This window comes from Anolis carolinensis, chromosome 2 (genome assembly GCF_035594765.1).
Source record: "Anolis carolinensis isolate JA03-04 chromosome 2, rAnoCar3.1.pri, whole genome shotgun sequence".
NCBI lineage: Eukaryota > Metazoa > Chordata > Lepidosauria > Squamata > Dactyloidae > Anolis > Anolis carolinensis.
In genome coordinates this window covers 209,884,599-209,905,346 of record NC_085842.1, presented here as the reverse complement: position 1 = coordinate 209,905,346, position 20,748 = coordinate 209,884,599, and the positions used below count along the sequence as shown (strand labels likewise).

Here is a 20,748-nt window from a genome sequence, read left to right as displayed (position 1 = left end):
TGAGAGAGACTTCCATGAGAGTTTTAATTCATTTCCACCATGCTGATTTGCTTTGGGAGACTCTTTTTGTGAAAGGTGGTGGTTGTTTTGCACAAAATGCTACATTTTTGAAAACAAAACTGTTAATTATTGATGAGGGAGAAGAATATATTGAGGGCAAAGAAGAGAAAGGAAGTAATTATGTTTTCATTTGTACATACAGTGAACATTTTTTTGCAGTTGTTGACTTTTTTTCCCTTTAGCCTTTCTCATCATGGAAACTATGAATATTCTTTACAACCCTATGTTCCTCTGTCCCCTTTTTTACAAGTGCCTGTTTGCTCCACTGCAAAGCAAAGAAATATCTCCGTTATGAGTTGGGCCATTGATTTCTACTTTTTTAGAGGACATAGTACTGATGCTGAAATGCTAAAAAAAGGAGATCTCTCTCTATAGCACTTTTGAAATTAAGCAAAATCTAGTTTGCACATTTTCCTCAAGTGTGGTATGGAGGTTGAATAGGGGTTTTGGAAATCTAGGTTCAACCCTTCCCTTCTCACTGGATTACTTTAGACTAAATCCTCCTCTCCCATGTCTTCTTTCGTCTGTGAATTACCGTACAGGATTGTGTGTTGTCCCAGAGCTTTTTCAGTGCCAAACAGTAAGATATTGTATTGTTATAGCATAAACTTTGTTGGTGGTAAATAATGCAGCAGATGATGCAAACATTGATAGGAGCATTCAAGTCCTTCTGCTGATTTATTTTTATTGGATCAGGAGCGAATTGAGAATACAGTTATGATAGAACTTCAGCATTGCCTAACAGCCAGCAATAGAATTGGGCCCTCAAACTACTGTAATTCTATTATTTTATTATTATTGTTTTTATGTTTATTTATTATCTGCTTTTATCTCTCCCGAAGGAGACTCAAAGTGGCTTACAATTAAAAGTTATGGCCACATAATTTAAAATATACAAATATACAAACATTAAAACAGAATTAATTCTACCTGAACTATCCCCAGCTAGCCAGTAAATTCAGTCCCCATTGGTGATATATGGGGTTGCAGTACATCTCCCTAGCAAAGATGAACTCCCACAATTAAACTAGTGCATAGATAAACAAAGAAAATCAAACGGCAAGTGTTATCCATCACATCCCTAAACCGTGAGAACTTTGTAAGCCGGTAGCGGCAGATAAATACTTCCTCCCTGAGTCCTTTCCCAGCCTTCACATCTCTTCCTTTTCTCAGACTACTGATCTAATGCTAAAAATGTCCTACAAGGCCATTTGGACACTTTGTCTACACTGGACAGCTATTAACCTTTGACTGTTGTTCTAACAAGGACTCCAAAACCCATCAGCCTGGTGTAAGAAGCCCAGCTCACTACATATTGTTTATATTTGGGGGGGGGGGGGGCACGTATCCTGTTGGATATAAACGTAACTGATCTGCAAACATATAAGACCAGTAATATACTGTAGTTTGGATCTTGCTAGTGGTTATTCCCCTCTTGTATTGTCAGGCAGATACCAACAGGGGGAGCTCCTGGCTTTATGTCCTGTGCCACTGGGATGAATGGTGCTCTCTGGGATGGTGCAAAACTAGGTAACACTGAAGCAAGGCCGAGCAAAGAGATTAGGCAGGTGGCCACTTGTCTTAAGCTGAAACACTAGTTTGAGAATCTCAGGATTCCTCTGATTATTTACACCAAAAAGTAAAGAAAAACCTGTTCTTTTAGCATCAGAAAATAACAGCTAAAAATTGCAGTGTGGAAAAGCTAAGCCTTTAATCCAGTGGTTCTCAATCTGTGGGTCCCCAGATGTTTTGGCTTTCAACTCCCAGAAATCCGAACAGCTGGTAAACTGGCTGGGATTTCTGAGAGTTGTAGGCCAAAACACCTGGGGACCCACAGGTTGAGAACCACTCTTTAAGGCACTCTCCCTGTCCTGAAACGAGTTATATCTACATTGTTGAATTAATGCAGTTTGATACCACTTTAACTTCCACGACTCAATGCTGTGGAATACTGGAAGTTGTAGTTTGGTGGGGCTTGGTTAATCCAGTTTGTTTGCTAAAGCATACTTTTTGATATATTTTTGTTTGGACTGCTTTAAAACACTGAAGGTTAAGTGTTTAAAGCCATCTTTTGTGTTTGTGTCTATGTTTTGGGCTATCTCTTGAATAAACTCTGTTTTGCTCTCAGATTGGCATCTAACTCTTGACAAATATAGTATCAAATATTGGCTAGACCTTGTAAAACTGCAACTGCCATAATTCCATGGAATTGAATCACGGCAGTTAAAGTGGTGCCAAACTGCATTAATTCTACAGTGTAGATGCACCCTGGGAGCTGGTTTCAAATTGCTAGTGATCTAGGAAATTCACTGGCCGGCCTTCAGTCAGCCATTTTTTCAACCCAGCCTACCTCACAAAGACATAATTCCTTTGAATATAAATTGAGGGGCCATAGGGCCATATGCACAGCTTTTGCTTAATCAGAGGAAAGCCAGGATAGAAACATAACCAATAAAAATAAAATAGCATACTGATAAAAGCTCTGTGGGTAGGATTGCTCTAGAATGGTATAAAATCCCCGTGTAGGATTTGTGTGATTTGGCCCTGAGTACAGTGAAGTAGGAGCTACCGTGTTTCCCCGAAAATAAGACAGTGTCTTATATTAATTTTTGTTCCCAAAGGTGCTCTAGGTCTTATTTTCAGGGGATGTCTTATATTTCTATGAAGAAGTATTCACATATATTGTTGAACAAAAAATGAACATTTATTATATACTGTACAGTAGTTGTCATCACAAACCAACATAACCAGACAAACTGTGAATTTCTTGTTACTACCATTATTTCCATGTACACAACTAGTATGTTTATTTACCAATCTTGCATGCTCTGGGGTTCTGTTTGGCAGGCGCTGGGCATGCTTCGAAACAAAAACTTTGCTAGGTCTTACTTTTGGGGGAAGTCTTATATTTAGCAATTCAGCAAAATTTCTACTAGGTCTTATTTTTCGGGGATGTCTTATTTTCGGGGAAACAGGGTAGTGTAGCATAGTGGTTCAACATTGACTACGACTTCAGAGAACATGGTTCAGTTGCCTGTTTGACCATGGAAACCCATGAGGCACAGTCACACACTCTTAGCCTTAAAAAAAAACCCCGTGTGATAGATTCATCATATTTATAAGTCAGAGATTCTGTGAAGGCACAAAGCAACAAACATAACTGCCACTCCATAGCAGTTATGGTAAATGAAACTAGAACAAGGACTAAACATTTTCAGCAACTTGGTCACGTTCTGTGCAATAATGTTTTTACTGACTGTCATGTTTAAATTTATTGTTTTTCTAATGTGGAATTTTTATTATAATGTGTATGTTATTGTCATTTTATTCTTTTGATATTCGTGAAGAAATTGTGGCATTGAATGTTTGCCATTTATATGTATGTTAACAGCCCTGAGTCCCTCTGGGGAGAGAGGGCCGTCTAGAAATTTTATTATTATTATTATTATTATTATTATTATTATTATTATTATTATTATTAACAACAGCAGCCAGTTGAACCTTGAAGCAGTCTGCTTTCCTAGGCTTCAAGAAGGTTTGATGTTCTGGGGTATGAAAGCAAGGAGGAGGACGAGGAGGAGGCAGCAGAACAGCAGGAGAGCAGCAGCAGCTATCCTAGTTCTCCTTCAGTTTCTTTTCATCTTCTCCTTAAGATCATCTTGGAAATATGATTGCGTCATTTCTAGGGTGCACCCAAGCACAGAGTCTTCAGTACACAAGCATGAGAAAAGACTCACATATTGCTCTTGACTGTTCCCAGGAACTGAATGTTTTGCTGGCCTGACTTAACTTGTTGGCCAAGCCACAAACACATTATCCATTATCTGATGGCAAGGAGAACCCACCCTACGTTTTTGCTTTCACTGCTTTCTTTTTGACATGTACTCTCCCAACCCAACGTTCTACCTGCAAACAGTGTCTGCCCTGCCTTCCAAGCCTTCCTGAATCCCCAGCAGAGTAACAGCTAAGAAAATATAGAATTTTGAATAACAACTCCCAGAACCCTATAATGTCCCAGAATCTCCAGACAGTATGGCCACTTTTCGAAGCTTCAGCAAGAGCTGTAATCTTTAAGGAACAAATTAGTTTATGCCCTTGAGATAAGCAGAAGATGACCACCTGATACCCACCAAGTATTTTAGTTGACAAATTCCATGAGCTGAAGCCCATAAAACCATTGCTCGGGCATTATGGGAGGTGTAGCTAAATGCATCTGGAGGAACCACATTGCTTACCCTTGAATGAAAGAAGCAGTAATCCTAAATGATATTTAAATAGGACAGGGGAAAGATCTAGGCAGTGGTGCAGAACAGCTATGCTTCATATGTTGTAGTTAGTACTGTAGTTGAATTGGAAACACCTAACCTTAGATCCCTACGAGGTCATGAAACTAAGCAGGGGAATTTGAACTCAGCCTTAGTTTTGTTTCTGTCAGCCTGACCTACCTTACAGCAGAGTTGGTGGTAAGGATAAAATGGCAGGAGAATGAAACCTATGTGTGATATCCTGAGTATGATATAAATGTAGCAAACTTGTAAACAAAATCTTGGAAACTGCAATTCCTGATTTTCTCCTCCTGACTTTTAAGACAAAACAGATGCTGGCATGATCAACGTTGATATTAGGATTGGCACGCTGGTCAGTTGTCTAGTCCAGGACTGTCAGTATGCTTTGATAGAGTGATGCTTGGGATGCTTGGAGAATTGGCACGCTGCTTTTTAGCATCAACTGTCTTGAAAATGGCATTCAAATCGTTGTTGTTTTTTTACCCCAAAAGAAATTACTGTCAGATTGTTTTAATTTATTTAAAAAATGTAATTGTAGACTGACATTAGTCTTCCATTATAAAGGCAGACAGAAGAACTGTTGAGTGAATCATTCATATTTTATAAAAGCTTATCTAAGCATTGATTAAATGTTATAATATGATTCATTTAAAAATCTAATTTGTTTGTTCACTGCCAGAATTAACTGTTAGACTAGAGAAAGCAAAATGTTGTTGGGCTGCAACATCCATTATCCTCATGCATTAATATGCTGCCTAGGATGGCAGAGAGTTGCAGTTCAACAAGGGCTGCACATTTCCCATCGCTGTGTTTAAGCAATTTGGATGGGGAAGGAGAAAGGGAAGGGAGTCCCACTAAAGTTTAGAAATCCAAAGCCCTGCCTTTTCACTGGAACCAAAATGGAAGGGTGTATGTGGTCCATCTTAAAAACTACCTTGTTCCTTTTCTCTCTTTTGCTCATTATGATTAATACAATAATACACATGGATTCAGTATCCACATATTCAAACACCCATGACTTGGAAATATTTTTTTAAATCCCAAAAGCAAATCTTGATTTTGCCATCTATATATAAAAGGGTAATGAAATTTCGGCCTAGGACAAAACAACAAAACTAAACACCCCACAACCTTGAAAACTGACAGCACAACCCCTCATCCACGCCTCTACGTTCATACAACAAAAAGAAAAGAAAAATAAAGTCCTAATTAGAGGGAGAGGAATAATTGTTTTTATCCAGTTGCTGACAGAAGGCTAAGCTCCACCCACTTGGTCTCCTAGCAACCCACTCAGACCAGGGGACAGGCAGAGTTAGGCCTCACTTAGGCCTCTTCCACACTGCCTATAAAATACAGATTATCAGATTTGAACTGGATTATATGGCAGTGTAGATTCAAGGCCCCACACAGCTATATAACCCATTTATAATCTTATATTCTTTGAACTGGATTATTTTGACTCCACACTGCCATATAATCCACTTGAGTGTGCATTGTATCCAGCTGTGTAGAAGGGGCCTCATATAATCCAGTTCTAAGTAGATAATATAAGATTATAAATATACAGTAGAGTCTCACTTATCCAACATAAACAGGCTGGCAGAATGTTGGATAAGTGAATATGTTGGATAATAAGAAGGGATTCAGGAAAAGCCTATTAAACATCAAATTAGGTAATCATTATACAAATTAAGCACCAACACATCATGTTATACAACCAATTTGACAGAAAAAGTAGTTCAATGAGCAGTAATGCTATGTAGTAATCACTACAGTAGAGTCTCACTTATCCAACACTCGCCTATCCAACATTCTGGATTATCCAACGCATTTTTGTAGTCAATGTTTTCAATACATCATGATATTTTGGTGCTAAATTAATAAATACAGTAATTACTACATAGCATTACTGCGTATTGAACTACTTTTTCTGTCAAATTTGTTGTATAACATGATGTTTTGGTGCTTAATTTGTAAAATCATAACCTAATTTGATGTTTAATAGGCATTTCCTTAATCTCTCCTTATTATCCAACATATTCGCTTATCCAACGTTCTGCCGGCCCGTTTACGTTGGATAAGCGAGACTCTACTGTATTTACAAATTTAGCACCAAAATATCACAATTAATTTAAAACACGGACTACAAAAACATTGACTACTAAAAGGCAGACTGTGTTGGATAATCCAGAACATTGGATAAGTGAATGTTGGATAAGTGAGATTCTACTGTAATATGAAATAATTACTGTGGTAGAATAATACAGAACAATATAATCTCTAAAACCAGGACAATAAATAAAGAGCAACACTCTGAAAGCAGGGAAATTGGGAATTCCACAAAGGAAACAATAAGGGCCAGCTAACACCTCCCAAGAAATGATTCTTCCTGAAAGGAAGCTGAGAAAGGTGTGAAGCAGTGTGTATTACCAAAGTAGATGTAAATACCGGCATGTAGCAGTGTTTCATCTGTAACCCATGGGTTATTGGAGGCAAGCAAGATACAGTGTGTAAAGGGATGTTGGGAATTACAGTACAACAACATCTGGAGAGACACACCATACCCAACCCAGAAGATGGAGATGAGTTTGATAATATTAGAGCAAAGTACGGTATTTGTAACCTGCTAAGATCAAGTCTGGAGCTCCTGGTTAAACCGCTGAGCTGTTGAACTTGCTGACTGAAAGGTCAGCGGTTCAAATCCAGGGAGCGAGGTGAACTCCTGCCGTTAGCCCCAGTTTCTGCTAACCTAGCAGTTCAAAAGCATGCAAATGTGAGTAGATTAATAGATACCGCTCCGGCAGGAAGGTAACAACGCTCCATGCAGTCATGCCGGCGACATGACCTTGGAGATGTCTACTGACAGCGCTGGCTCTTTGGCTTAGAAATGGAGATGAGCACCAACCCCCAGAGTCTGACACGACTGACTTAATGTTGGGAAAACCTTTACCTTAACCTTAAGATCAAGTCTGAGTGATTTTGTCTTGTTGGACAGAGCAGCTGCAACTCAACCAGGAACCCTTGTCCCTCTGGCCAATGTATTTCTCTTCTGCTCTCCATTTGTTAGGCAACTAATGAATGGATATGCTTTCAGGTCCCATTTCTGTATTGGATACTATTGATTTGGTCCAATGTGGCCTGTTTTGTCCCTTTGAAGCATAGGATGTGGGTTGACTCTGTTAGGAAGTGTGAGGATCTTTTGCCACCTGTTCTGTCACCTAAGATGAAACCCCATGATAGTCTGCTAAGGGGAGACTGGAGCATGTGTGATACTTTGGATTGCAGATCCCATCAGCCTTGGAGTTGTGGTTGGGCAGTATTGGAAAGCCTATACCTACATTATTTCCAGGATGTCCACATTTAGCCCTTCAGATGCTTTAGATATTAGTCCCCATAAGATCTAGCCAGCACAGCCTCAAAAAGTACAGGATTGTGGGATTTTTAGTCTAAAACAGCAGGATCAAATGTTCCCCAGCTCTAGTTTTAGGACCAACAGAGAACGGGGAGCTGATACACCACTTATTGATCCCTTTGCCTCTCTTGCTTTTCAACCCTGCTGTGGACCAAAAGTGAAGTCATTGCCTCTGCTCTCCTTTCTGATAGGGCTCTTCTTATCTAACAGCTGCACATCAAATACTGAAAGCTTAATCGGTGGATCGTTTTCTGACATGGATCTGACAGGATGGCTTAAGCTTCGTCTGTGTAATTTTGACTTTCCAGGGTGACATTAAAGGTCACATGGAGAGGAGGAAATCTTTTAATTTGTCCAAGTGCGACTTAGGTCTCTTTCATATGGCAAAAATATAGTGCTATGATTCCAGTTTAACTCCTATGACTTTTTTTTCATGTAGATTCTGGGATTGATGAATCAAAGGAGAGGCTTTTAGGATCCCCAGCCAAGGAATTCCTCTGCTGTCTCTGACCAAACAACAGATCCCAGAACCACGGCAGCTAAAGTCAGCTCAATTTCACTATTACCATGTAGTACCATGTAGACACTTTAGGCTAGTTAGAACTTCTGAGTTTGGAAAACAAAATGGCAGTATGGTACAACCCCCATATCCATGGAGGATATGTTCAAAGACCTCCATGGATATCTGAAACTGGATAACCTATATTTTGATTAGGAATGAAAACATACTATGGAATTGCAGTGGAGGACCTAAATAAGCCCACAGATACTTCTGTCGGGGGATTTTTTGGAGCATTGGTATTGAAGCCATGGATAAGGAGGTCACCCTGTATAGTATCACACAAAACCTAACTAACTTAGGATGACAAGGCAGTGGAGCCTTGGATGCTTGTGAAATTCCCTCAGTCATTAGATACTGAAAAGGGAGGAGGTGCCTGCTGCATTTATGCAGATCAGATGTGGTTTGGATTAGCTGTTCTGTACGGATTGAGTGTCGCTTCTTGGTGCATCTAAGATGCCTAACATGATTGTTGCTACGGCACCACATGTCCCAAACATATCTAGTCCAATGAGTGGCAGACAACCCTCTGAAATATTCCGTAGCTGGACAAAATAAGACTCTTTTTCTAGGGCACAACCATATTATCAGCCAACATCAATGGTTGACCCAGCTAGGTTTGTTCAGTTGGTGTTGGCTGATAATATGGTTCTCCCTTCCATATTCTTTGGGGCTCAGAAGAACAGGGCAAATGGGCTGTCAAACGGAGCCCTGGCTTTCCTCCTGTCGCCCGAATACTGCCTGCACCTGCTGCGGCAGAGTGACAGCAATTCAATCCGGCACGTGGCTCCTCCATTCGTCCCTCCGTTCTGCACCAGTCCCTTTTTTCAGAAATGCTCTGAATGGCCAGCTCTTGTAAAATGATTGGTGGTCACACAATAGCTCCTTGAAGTCAGCCTGCGAATCATACGCAGGTGGAAAATGTTGCATTGAAAAAGCTGGTGTTTGTCAGCTGAGTCATGATCCTTTTCATTCATGAATAGTCTTGTGTTGTTGCTGCTGCTGTTTTTAAAAAGTAATGGCCTATTCAGCCTTATAGCGCATCCAGGTTTGTAGTTTTTGTTCCCTCCCCTTCTCCCTCTCCTCCTTTTTGTTCTTTGCAAAACTCCAAAGGAAAGCCTAGGGATGAGGGAGTAGGGTTGATGAGGGAAGAGGAGTTTCTCTTTCGAAATGCTGAAGCCTACTTTGCACGCAGGCAGCAGAGGGGTTGGCAAAAAGCTTCTGGATTGTACCACTACAACACATGCAGGCAAAGGACTGAATAGTCCAGGAGCTGGCAAAATGCCTGGCTTTCCAAAATCTACTAGACAGCAAGGCCCATAATTCCATACCGTTGGCTATGCCAGCTGATGGGATCTGGAGAGCCACACATTCATCACCCTTAATTTAATATATGCCTGCCCACATTACTATTTTGCACTAAGCTTGTGCTGTGAAGATCAAGGTTAAAATATGGTCCATCTTACAATCCTGAGGTCTGCGCTGATCCTGCCGGGGATCACTGGTCATCCAGCATAACATGAGCAACATAAAAGGTCAAGAAAGTGCTGTTTGGGTCTGCAGTCACACTAGCTATATGAAGAAATACCAAGTCCTAGTTAAAGGTTGATTGGAAAGAGGCAAGGGGAAAGCCGCAATGGGTCAGGTAAAGATACAGCAGGCGGCTTCTTTTGCAAAGAGCCCATAAGTTCCCTTGGTCAGACCACACCTGGAATCACACTGTGTCCAATTCTGGGCACCACAATTGAAGGGAGATGTTGACAAGCTGGAATGTGTCCAGAGGAGGGCGACTAAAATGATCAAGGGTCTGGAGACAAGCCCTATGAGGAGCGGCTTAAAGAGCTGAGCATGTTTAGCCTGCAGAAAAGAAGGCTGAGAGGAGACATGATGGCCATGTATCAATATGTCAGGCGAAGTCATAGGGAGGAGGGAGCAACTTTTTTTCTGCTGCCCTGGAGACTAGGACTCGGGAACAATGGCTTCAAACTACAGGAAAAGAGATTCAACCTGAATATTAGGAAGAACTTCCTAACTGTGAGAGCTGTTCAACAGTGGAACTTTCTGCCTCATAGTGTGGTGGAGGCTCCTTCTTTGGAGGTTTTAAAGCAGAGGCTGGATGGCCATCTGTCGGGGGTGCTTTGAATGTGATTTTCCTGCTTTGTGGCAGGGAGTTGGACTGGATGGCCCACGAGGTCTCTTCCAACTCTATGATTCTATGAACCAAGTAATTGTCTGCCCATGTACACTTAGCCTTGGAACGAACATGGATTCATTCAGTAAATGAAAAGTTCATTCATAAATAAACATGTTCATTCAAAAATTAATTTCTGACCACTGCAGTGTGTGTTCTGACACCAGATTTGAGAATGGCCAATTGTGAGTGCCACAGTTCTTTCCAGTCACTCAGACATCTAAACAAATTCATTTCTCAGAGGCATGGCTGTGTTTCCCCCCTTCTGAGCCCATTTCTTACTTTAAAAATTGAATTTGTAACTTGAGGCAGAGTGTTCAAAGTCTAGCTGGGCTTGGAAGATTCCCAAATTAAAATTCTATGCTTGGCACTTGCTGACCTTGAATTGTTTTCTAATGCCTTCTGTTTAAGATTAGGTTAGGGTTGCCAACTTTGTAGCTAAGCTATGCTGCTGTGGTTTTTTAAGGTAGCTGGATTCCCAGACATTAGCAGCTTTTATTTCAGTTTGCTTTAGTCTCTCACATACTAAGAATGCTTTATTGTTACTCACAGCCAGCAGGCAAAGGTAGTGGGGTAGGAACAAGGCCATGGTTCCTAGAAAGATTTAAAGCAGCAGAGAGCACAGGTATGATACCTCGCTTGCTACTTATCGGCTACTAAAGGTTGTTAGCTCTGCTTTTCAGCATGGCAATGCTCCTGAATGCCAGAAGTAGCATATAATTAATTAGAAAGCACAGGCTGTGAATTGTATGCAGAGAAGGGAAAGAGGGAGGTATTGGAAGTGGCAGTGTGTCTGTCCTATCAGCATTCCTTCTTAAACTATGGGTCCTGACCCTAAATGGGGTCCTCTCAGCTCAGTGTTGGATTAAAAAAAATTGGCAACAATAAAAAGTTTCTAAACGCCATTCATTTACCCCATTTACACAAATCTGTTAGGAACAGTGTGAAGTGTTTACAGTAGACTCTGCGGAAAATACTTCATAAACAGGAAGATCAGCCTATTCAGCAAGCCTTGCAAATGCTGATCTATTATCAGTAAATGGTCGGGTTTTTATACCTATTGTATATACCTATATACCCGGGCTTACATAAAAATTCATCAGGTGGAAAGAGGTCACAAGTGGAAAAAGTTTAAGAAGTCCTGCTATAGAATCCAACAACCCAACGACAATGTTTGTCATTTTAACAAGGGGTTAATTTTTCAAAGAGTGGTTGAGGGCTGAAAGCAGCCAAGTACAGTACAAGCCCAATATCTATGGGTAGGTTTCATTTATCCATGTCCAACAAAGTACAAGGAGTCCCCGAGTTACAAAAATCTGACTTAGGAGCGACTCATAGTTAGGAACGAGGGCGAGACAAAAGGAAGTGGGAGAAATCTATCCCTTGGAAGGGAAATTCATTCCTGAAAGTTATCAGTGGAGAAAGGTGTCTGCAGCTTTTTCAGTAATCCTTGTGAATAGGAGCCACAGTGGTGCAATGAGTTAAACCCTTGTGTCATCTGGACTGCTGGCCTGAAGGTTGGGTTGCTGACCTGAAGGTTACTGGTTCGAATCCGCGAGACGGGGAGAGCTCCCGTCTGTCAGCTCTATCTTGCGGGGACATGAAAGAAGCCTCCCAGCAGAATGATAACATATCCGGACGTCCCCTGGGCAACATCTCTGTGGACAACCAATTCTCTCACACCAGAAGCAACTTGCAGTATGGTCTCAAATTGATTTTGACACAATTCTTTTAAAATACACCAATTCTTGTTTCCCCAACAAGCCACATTTTTCAAAATCCACAAGGACAGAAAATGAGGTGCAATCTTCTGAACAGGGACAGGGGCAGCAAAACATACACAACAGGGCTGTTAACCCTTCCCTATGCTATCCAAAGCATGTATGTGTGTGTATATATAGGTGTGTGTGTGTGTGTGTGTGAGATATATATATATATATATATATATATATATATATACACACACACACACACACACACACACACACACACATACATACATACACACACACACACACACACACATACACACACATGCCTGTTCTAACTTACATGCAAGTTCAACTTAAGAACAAACTTGTAGAACCTGCCTGTACTCCCCTGTAGGTATTTTCTTGTTCCTTCAGTGCAACTCTATTGTATCTTGGCCAGAAGTCCAATACAGTTCACTATTTTCTGCCGTTTTGTATATGTATGTGATGTCTGGGAATATATCCCACAAGAATAAAGTGAATATACTATACTTTAACTTAGGAAACTCTTGCAATGTCTGCCTGGAAGGAAAACCTCATTGAGTTAAATGGGGCATACTCCTAGCCGAGTCGATTTAAGATTGCAGCTTGCATCCCAGGTTTGAGGGATGTGCCTGCCACTGTCGTTGGCACATGAGAAGTGCTCTGTACATTCTTAGTGGCTGCCTTTTACCGCCTTTATTATAATGTTCAGAGTGTTGGCAGTTAAATATTTGGGAGAACAGAGTACTATAGAATAAGCAGAGTATGTGATGTGAGCCTGTTTTGAATCACAGAACCATTTGGAAACATTTACACATACCACTCGTCTCCAGCCTCCTTGCCTGCTGCCCAACCTGTTTTGGTACTGGGTCGAATAATTAATACTTCTCTACTACTTGAATAACCCAAAGTTAAGGGAGAGACTGCTGGTCCTGCAAAGCAGTTACATATAAGTTTTACATTAATTCTTGATCTGATTATCCCCCAAGTTAAAAAAAACAAAAAACATTTATCCCAGAGAATAGGGATTAAGGGCCCTTCCACACAGCCATATAATCCAGAATATCAAGGCAGATAATCCACAATATCTGTTTTGAACTGGATTATCTGAATACACACCGTCATATAATCCAGTTCAATGTGGGATTTTATCCAGCTGTGTGGAAAGGCCTTCAGGATGTAATCTACACCATAGAATTGATGCAATCTAACACCACTTGAACTGCAGTAGTACAATAGTATGGAATCCTAGGAGTTACAGACAAATGGGTATGTGAAACTACAACTTCCATGGGTTGCTGTGAGTTTTCTGGGCTGTATGGTCATGTTCCAGAAGCATTTTTTTCCTGACATTTTGCCTGCATCTATGGCAAGCATCCTCAGAGGTTGTTGAAACTAGGAAAGTGGGATTTATATATCCGTGGAATGTCTGGAGTGGGAGAAAGAACTCTTGTCTGCTTGAGGCAAGTGTGAATGTTGCAATTGGCTACCTTGATTAGCATGGAACAGCCTTTCAGCTTCAAGATCTGGTTGCTTCTTGCCTGGGGGATCCTTTGTTGCAAGGTGTTAGCTGGCCCTGATTGTTTCCTGTCTGGAATTTCCGTTTTCTGGGTGTTGTTCTTTATTTACTGTGCTGATTTTAGAGCTTTTTAAAATACTGGTAGCCAGCTTTTGTTCATTTCCTTCTTTCTGTTGACATTGTCCATATGCTTGTGGAAACAATCAGGGCCAGCTAATACCTCCCAACAAAGAATTCCCCCAGGCAGGAATCAGCCAGGCTTTGAAACTGCAAGGCTTTTCAATGCTACTCAAGCTGGCCAATGGCAACATTCACACTTGCCTCACACAGACACGAGTTCTTTCTACCACCCTGGACCTTCCACAGATATCTCAACCCCAATTGCCTAGTTTCCAACAGACCTCACAACCTCTGAGGATGCCTGCCATAGATGTGTGTGAAACGTCAGGAGAAAATGCTTCTGGAACATGATCATATAGCAACCCAAAATGGGGCTGCTTTATCCAACTGGCTGGATCTCCACTGCCATATAATTCATACTATCAAATCGGATAATCCACATGATACGTTTTGAACTGGATTATATGAGTGTACACTGCCATATAATCCAGTTCAAAACAGGTCATCTGGATTTTATATGGTAGTGTAGAAGGGGACCACATTTTCTATGATTCCAACAGCATGGAGCCAGGCGTGAAAGGGCGTTGTATCCTCAGTGCACTGGAAGAGAGGCGGGCAGAGGAAGAGCGCTCTGTGCGTGCGCAGAGGAACTCTTTCCTTCCCGCCGCTGCGGCGTCCAGAGGATTAGCCGGAGTGGCAGCGAGTGCATCATTGACACCCAATAATTCCTCTCTTCCCCTCCTTTCCCCTCGGCGCTCCTCCCCGGCCCGGGAAAGAGGAGGTCGCTTTGCAACGCTTTCAGACCGAAGCGCGAGCAAGGCGGGCACGCGCCCTGGTCGGGATTAGGAGAAGCGGAGGAGCTGAGTGCGACGGCGGAGGCGCGAGGCCAGGGCATGTAAGGGGATCGCGGCTATCCTTTGCACGCGCGTGCACACACACTTTCTCGCGCGCGCCCTCATCTACCGCTGGGTTCATCTGCTGCGCACCGCTTTTTGCTCGGACCTTGTGCTTCAAGAAACATTAGTTTGGACCCAAGGATGAAAGAGGCGGAGGTAAGCATCGGGGACACCTGGCCCCTGGCCTCGTCTACACTGCCATATCATGCAGTTCCGAAATTACACTACTGTATAACAGTGCAGATGGAGCTTCTATGGGAAGTGGATGAAGGCACTCCCCCTCCAGCATCACAATCAATAGTTAATGTGCAATAGGTGGGGAGAGTTTGGAGCCAACTTGCTTTAAGTTTTAGGCTCTCATAGGGTGTGTTTAGCTACACTGTAGAATGAGTGTAGTCTGACACCACTTTGACTGCCATGGCTCAGTGCTATGGAGGCATGAGAGTTTTGGTTTTAGGAGGTCTTTAGCCTTCTCTGCCAAAGAGGGTTCCTCCTGCCCCAGCAAACTACAAATCCAAGGATCCCATAGCACTGAGCCTTAGCATTTCAAATGGCGGCAAACTGCATTTATTCCTGGGTTGCAGTGAGTTTTCCGGGCTGTATGACTATGTTTCAGAAGCATTCTCTCCTGATGTTTCACCTACATCTATGGCAGACATCTTCAGAGGTTGTGAGGTCTGTTGGAAACTAGGCAAGTGGAGTTTATATATCTCTGTAATGTCCAGGGTGGGAGAAAAAATTGTTTGTCTGTTGGAGGCAGGTGTGGATGTTGTAGTTAATCATCTTGATTAGCACTGAAAAGCCTTGCAGTTTCCAAGCCTGGCTGCTTCCTGCCCGGGGAATCCTTTGTTGGCAGGTGTTAACTGGCCCTGGTTGATTCATGTCTAGAACTCCTCTGTTTTCTGAATGTTGCTCTTTATTTACCATCCTGATTTTAGAGTTCTTTAAATACTGGTAGCCAGATTTTGTTCATTTTCATGGTTTTCTCCTTTCTGTTGAAATTGTCCATATGCTTGTGAATTTCAGTGGCTTCTCTGTGTAGTCTAACATGGTACAGTAGAGTCTCACTTATCCAAGCCTCGCTTATCCAAGTCTCTGGATTATCCAAGCCATTTTTGTAGTCAGTGTTTTCAATATATCGTGATATTTTGGTGCTAAATTTGTAAATACAGTAATTACAACATAACATTACTGCGTATTGAACTACTTTTTCTGTCAAATTTGTTGTATAACAGGATGTTTTGGTGCTTAATTTGTAAAATCATAACCGAATTTGATGTTTAATAGGCTTTTCCTTAATCCCTCCTTATTATCCAAGATATTCGCTTATCCAAGCTTCTGCTGGCCCGTTTAGCTTGGATAAGTGAGACTCTACTGTAGTTGCTTTTGGAACATGGCCATACAGGCCGGAAAACTCACAGCAACCCAGGGCCCTTCCACACAGCCTTTTATCCCAGAATATCAAGGCAGAAAATCCCACATTATCTGAGTGTGGACTCAGATAACCCAGTTCAAAGCAGATATTATGGGATTTTCTGCCTTGATATTGTGGGATATAGGGCTGTGTGGAAGGGCCCACTGATTCTGGCCATGAAAGCCCTCAGCAACATATTGTATTTATTCCACAGTGTAGAAGCATGCATAACTACTACTACCTCTGGGCCTACAAGGAGAAAGTCAAGGCAGTACATTAGTCTAGGTCCCAAATAACCAAGGAGGGGGTTAAGGATTTCTGACACCAAATGCTGTCTGTTTAGTTCATATTTTATCCTAATGATATTTTAATACAAAGAAAGAAACAAATCTTGAAAACTTCATACAGTAGAGTCTCACTTATCCAACGTTCTGGATTATCCAACGCATTTTTGTAGTCAGTGTTTTCAATGAATTGTGATATTTTGGTGCTAAATTCCTAAATACAGTAATTACTACATAGCATTAGTGTGTAATGAACTACTTTTTCTGTCAAATTTGTTGTATAACATGATGTTTTGGTGCTTAATTTGTAAAATCATAACCTATTTTATGTTTAATAGGCTTTTTCTTAATCTCTCCTTATTATCCAACATATTCGCTTATCCAATGTTCTGCCAACCTGTTTATGTTGGATAAGTGAGACTCTACTGTATTGTAATATTCAGTTTGTATTGAAAATAATGAAGGATTTAAGGTCCATTTGGAGAGGACCACCTCCTCCCCACTGCAAACACAGTTCTTGGGCCCTTCCACACAGTCACATAACCCAGTATATCAAGGCAGATAATTCACAATATCTGTTTTGAACTGGATTATCTGACTCCACACTCCCATATAATCCATTTCAATGTGGATTTATACAGCTTTATGGAAGGGGCCCTTGTTCCACCTTGCTAAAAATTTTTCTTGCGGCCCTGCCCCTCTCATTTTATTGGAAAGCCTGCTTCTCTCTCTTTCCTTTCCCCATGATTTGTTCTGGTTCTGTTTCCTTCTGCCTAACACTGTTGTAAGGTGTTGCTAAAACAATTGGGTTATGACAATTAAAAGCTCTAAATGGCTTGTTGTGTGCATTGATGTAATTTCTGACTTTATGGCGACCCTATAATGAGGGTTTCTTGGCAGAATTTTTTTTCGAATGGTGCCTGCCCTTGTTTTCCTTTGAGGCAGAGAGAAAGGTACTTGCCCAAGATCACCTAGTGGGTTTCTGTGACTGAATCTCTCAAACTACTACACACTCTGGCTTTCTCCTATATGGCCCAGGCTGTTTGTAAGATCTGCAGGTGAGGCCCTTCTCTGCATCCTTCAGTGCTGGGATGAGGAGCTGCGGTGGTGCAGTGGGTTAAGCCGTTGTGTGGGCTGAACTGCTGACCTGAAGGTTATGTTGCTGACCTGAAGGTTGCCGGTTTGAATCCGCGAGACGGGGTGAGCTCCCGTCTGTCAGCTCTAGCTTACAGGGACATGAGAGAAGCCCCCCAGCTAACACATGTGGGTGTTCCCCTGAGCAATGTCTTTGTAGACGGCCCATTCTCTCTCACCAGAAGCTACTAGCAGTACGTTTTCAAGTAGCTTCTGACACAATTTTTAAAAAATGCTGCGATACATAGTGTGGAGAGGGCCTTCTCTGTGGCTGCTCCCCATTTTGGATCTGCTCCCTAGGAATCTTCATATGGCTCCTTCTCTGCCGTTTTTTCTTAATAGAGATTAAGGCCCCTTGCACACAACCCAGAATATCAAGGCAGATAATACACAATATCTGCTTTTAACTGGATTATCTTAGTTCACGCCGCCATATAATCCAGTTCAACGTGAATTTTATACAACTGTGTGGAAGTAAGTCAGACATCTTCACTGCCATATAAAATTCAGATGATCTGCTTTGAACTGCATTATATGACAGTGTAGACTCATATAATACAGTTCATAGCAGATAGTGGATTATCTGCTTTGAAAATCTGGATTATATGGCATTGTAGAAGGGGCCTAAGCATTCTTCATTCCAACAAGACTTTGGGAATTGATTGTTAAAAGGAAATAGTTTTCATGTGCTTTTAAATCTTTATTTTAAGTTAATTTTTCAAATGCAGTCAATATAATACTGTTTTCATCTCTATTGTATGCATTTTCTATCCAAATGTGCCTTTATTGTGATTTTTGGCTTTGTGTAAACCTTCTGAATCCCAGAGTAGAATATACATCAAGTGATAATGAGAGTGGTGATGATGATGGATGACGATCGGGGTCTGGGGAGAGGAGAGGAGTCATCATGATTCTGCCCATCTTTTGAATCTTGTTCTGTATTTGGCAATATTATTTTTGTTTTATGCAAGACAGCCAGTGGGTGGCACTGAAACAAGAAGTCTTGTAATGATGACCTCTCCTCTATTTTGGGATCTGTCTCCGTCCTGTCAACTACTAAAAGTTATCACAATTATCAGGCAAGACTCTTGTTGTTTTGTCCCCATTCTCCTTCGCTCAACTCCCTCATTGCCAGTTTCTTTGTGAGAGGTTTTTTCTTATATATGAATGTAGATGTGTATATATTGATAGCACTCACAGAAAGGTATTTATATTTTGAAAAAGTAAGAAAGACATCACTTGGGAAACTTTTCCCATAAATGCACATTAAAAATAGGGAGGGGAGATCAGTAATAAAGAGCTTGGCAGCTTTTCTTCCCCAGCTCTTGAAACTGGAGTACTTGTGTAGGGCAGTGGTTCTTAACCTGTGGGTCCCCAGGTGTTTTCGCCTACAACTCCCAGAAATCCCAGCCAGTTTACCAGTTGTTAGCATTTCTAGGAGTTGAAGGCCAAAACATCTGGCGACCCATAGGTTGAAAACCACTGGTGTAGGGGAATCTGCATGAAGGTTTGCACATCTTCCAGAGCAAACAGATGCTTTTGTGTTGGATCTTGTGGCTGCTGATGTAGTTTATTCACTTATTTAAAATTAAAATACAGGTTGAACATCTCTTTTGGAATTTCAAAATCCAAAACAACCCAAAATTGTCCACATGATTGGCTGGGAAAGTGACACTTTTGTTTTCTCGTGTTTCAGTGTACATAAGCTTTGTTCCGTGCATAAAATTATACATAAATTACCTAATAATTATGTTTATAAACTGTCTGTAAGACATAAATAAATTTCATGTTTAGAGGTGTATGTGTATGCAAATGCAGGTACAGTAGAGTCTCACTTATCCAAGCTAAACGGGCCGGCAGAAGCTTGGATAAGCGAATATCTTGGATAATAAGGAGGGATCAAGGAAAAGCCTATTAAACATCAAATTAGGTTATATTTTTACAAATTAAGCACCAAAACATCATGTTATATGACAAATTTGACAGAAAAAGTAGTTCAGTATGTAGTAATGTTATGTTGTAATTACTGTATTTACTAATTTAGCACCAAAATATCATGATATATTGAAAATATTGACTACAAAAATGGCTTGGATTATCCAGAAGCTTGGATAAGTGAGGCTTGGATAAGTGAGACTCTACTGTATTCCAAAATTTCTGGGGCAATCCACAATTCAAGACAGTTCTGGTCCCAAATATTTTGGACAACCTGTTATGGCCAGGTGATTTATCAACATATTCAAAATGAGACATAATGCTGCTCATTCCAAGAGTTATCAAAAGCAATAATTAGACTTGGAAACACATTTCCTGCCTTTTCTTTAAACAAGATGACCTGTGTCTCCAACAGCTGAAAAGCAAAAAGTCAATCTGCCTTGTATTGGAGCATTGCAGACTAAACAGTCTTGTTGCAATTGGATCCTAGAGCATAGTTTTGATATACCTTATAGTTGTTGGACGAGAACCCAGCTTTACCTAAAAGAATAACTGGGGCTCATGCTATGTCTCCATCCTCCTTTTCCTTCTTTTCTTCCCAAGACATGTTGACATGCCAGCTTTCCCATTAGGCAGAACACAGCAGCCACCTCAGGTTGCAGATACTAATCTGGATTTTCTGGAAACAGGAGAACTGGAAAAAAATTCCAGTACTTAAAACAAGATTATCTGATTAGCAAGTTGGGTTTAAATGTTTTAGCTAAACACATTTAAATCTTTATGTGGAAATTCTTTGATTGGAATATATGTAATAAGATAAAGGGAACAACATATACTTCCTTTATATTTAACAAAAATTACTGCTTCTAGAAGAATTTTTTTGGACCCATACCTAAAGAAAGCAACACTTGATATATCAACAGTTTGAATGTTTTTTGCTAAAGTGTCACTGTGGTATCTTCAGCTATACTCTTTCATTCTTTGTGCTACTTCTGAAATTCATTTCCAGTTGACACAAACTGAGTCCGCATACTAGAGCTTTAGAGAGGGGGCTTTAAATAGCTCAGCCAGACAGGTCCTAGGTCTCACCAAACTACAAATTCCAGAATTCCGCAGGAGGCAGAAACCAGATTTAAAGTGGATTCATGCTCTAGTGTGATGAGGCAGCTAGTTGAACATGTGTGTCAGTGTGCCTCTCCGTCATT

The 20,748-nt window shown here is 41.0% G+C and overlaps 1 protein-coding gene across 8 annotated transcripts in view; it reads left to right on the top strand.

The window, feature by feature from the left end:
* Positions 1-20,748, top strand: part of znf385a (zinc finger protein 385A) — a 259,354-nt gene that overhangs the window by 146,267 nt on the left and 92,339 nt on the right. The window contains exon 1 of one of the 8 annotated variants that reach the window (XM_008103608.3): positions 14,544-14,932. The exons of the other annotated variants lie outside the window; for them this stretch is intronic. Coding sequence (XP_008101815.1) covers positions 14,918-14,932 — 15 coding nt within the window. The 5' untranslated portion in view covers positions 14,544-14,917. Of the gene's footprint in view, positions 1-14,543; positions 14,933-20,748 lie in introns of those variants that run through there. 8 annotated transcript variants of the gene reach the window in all.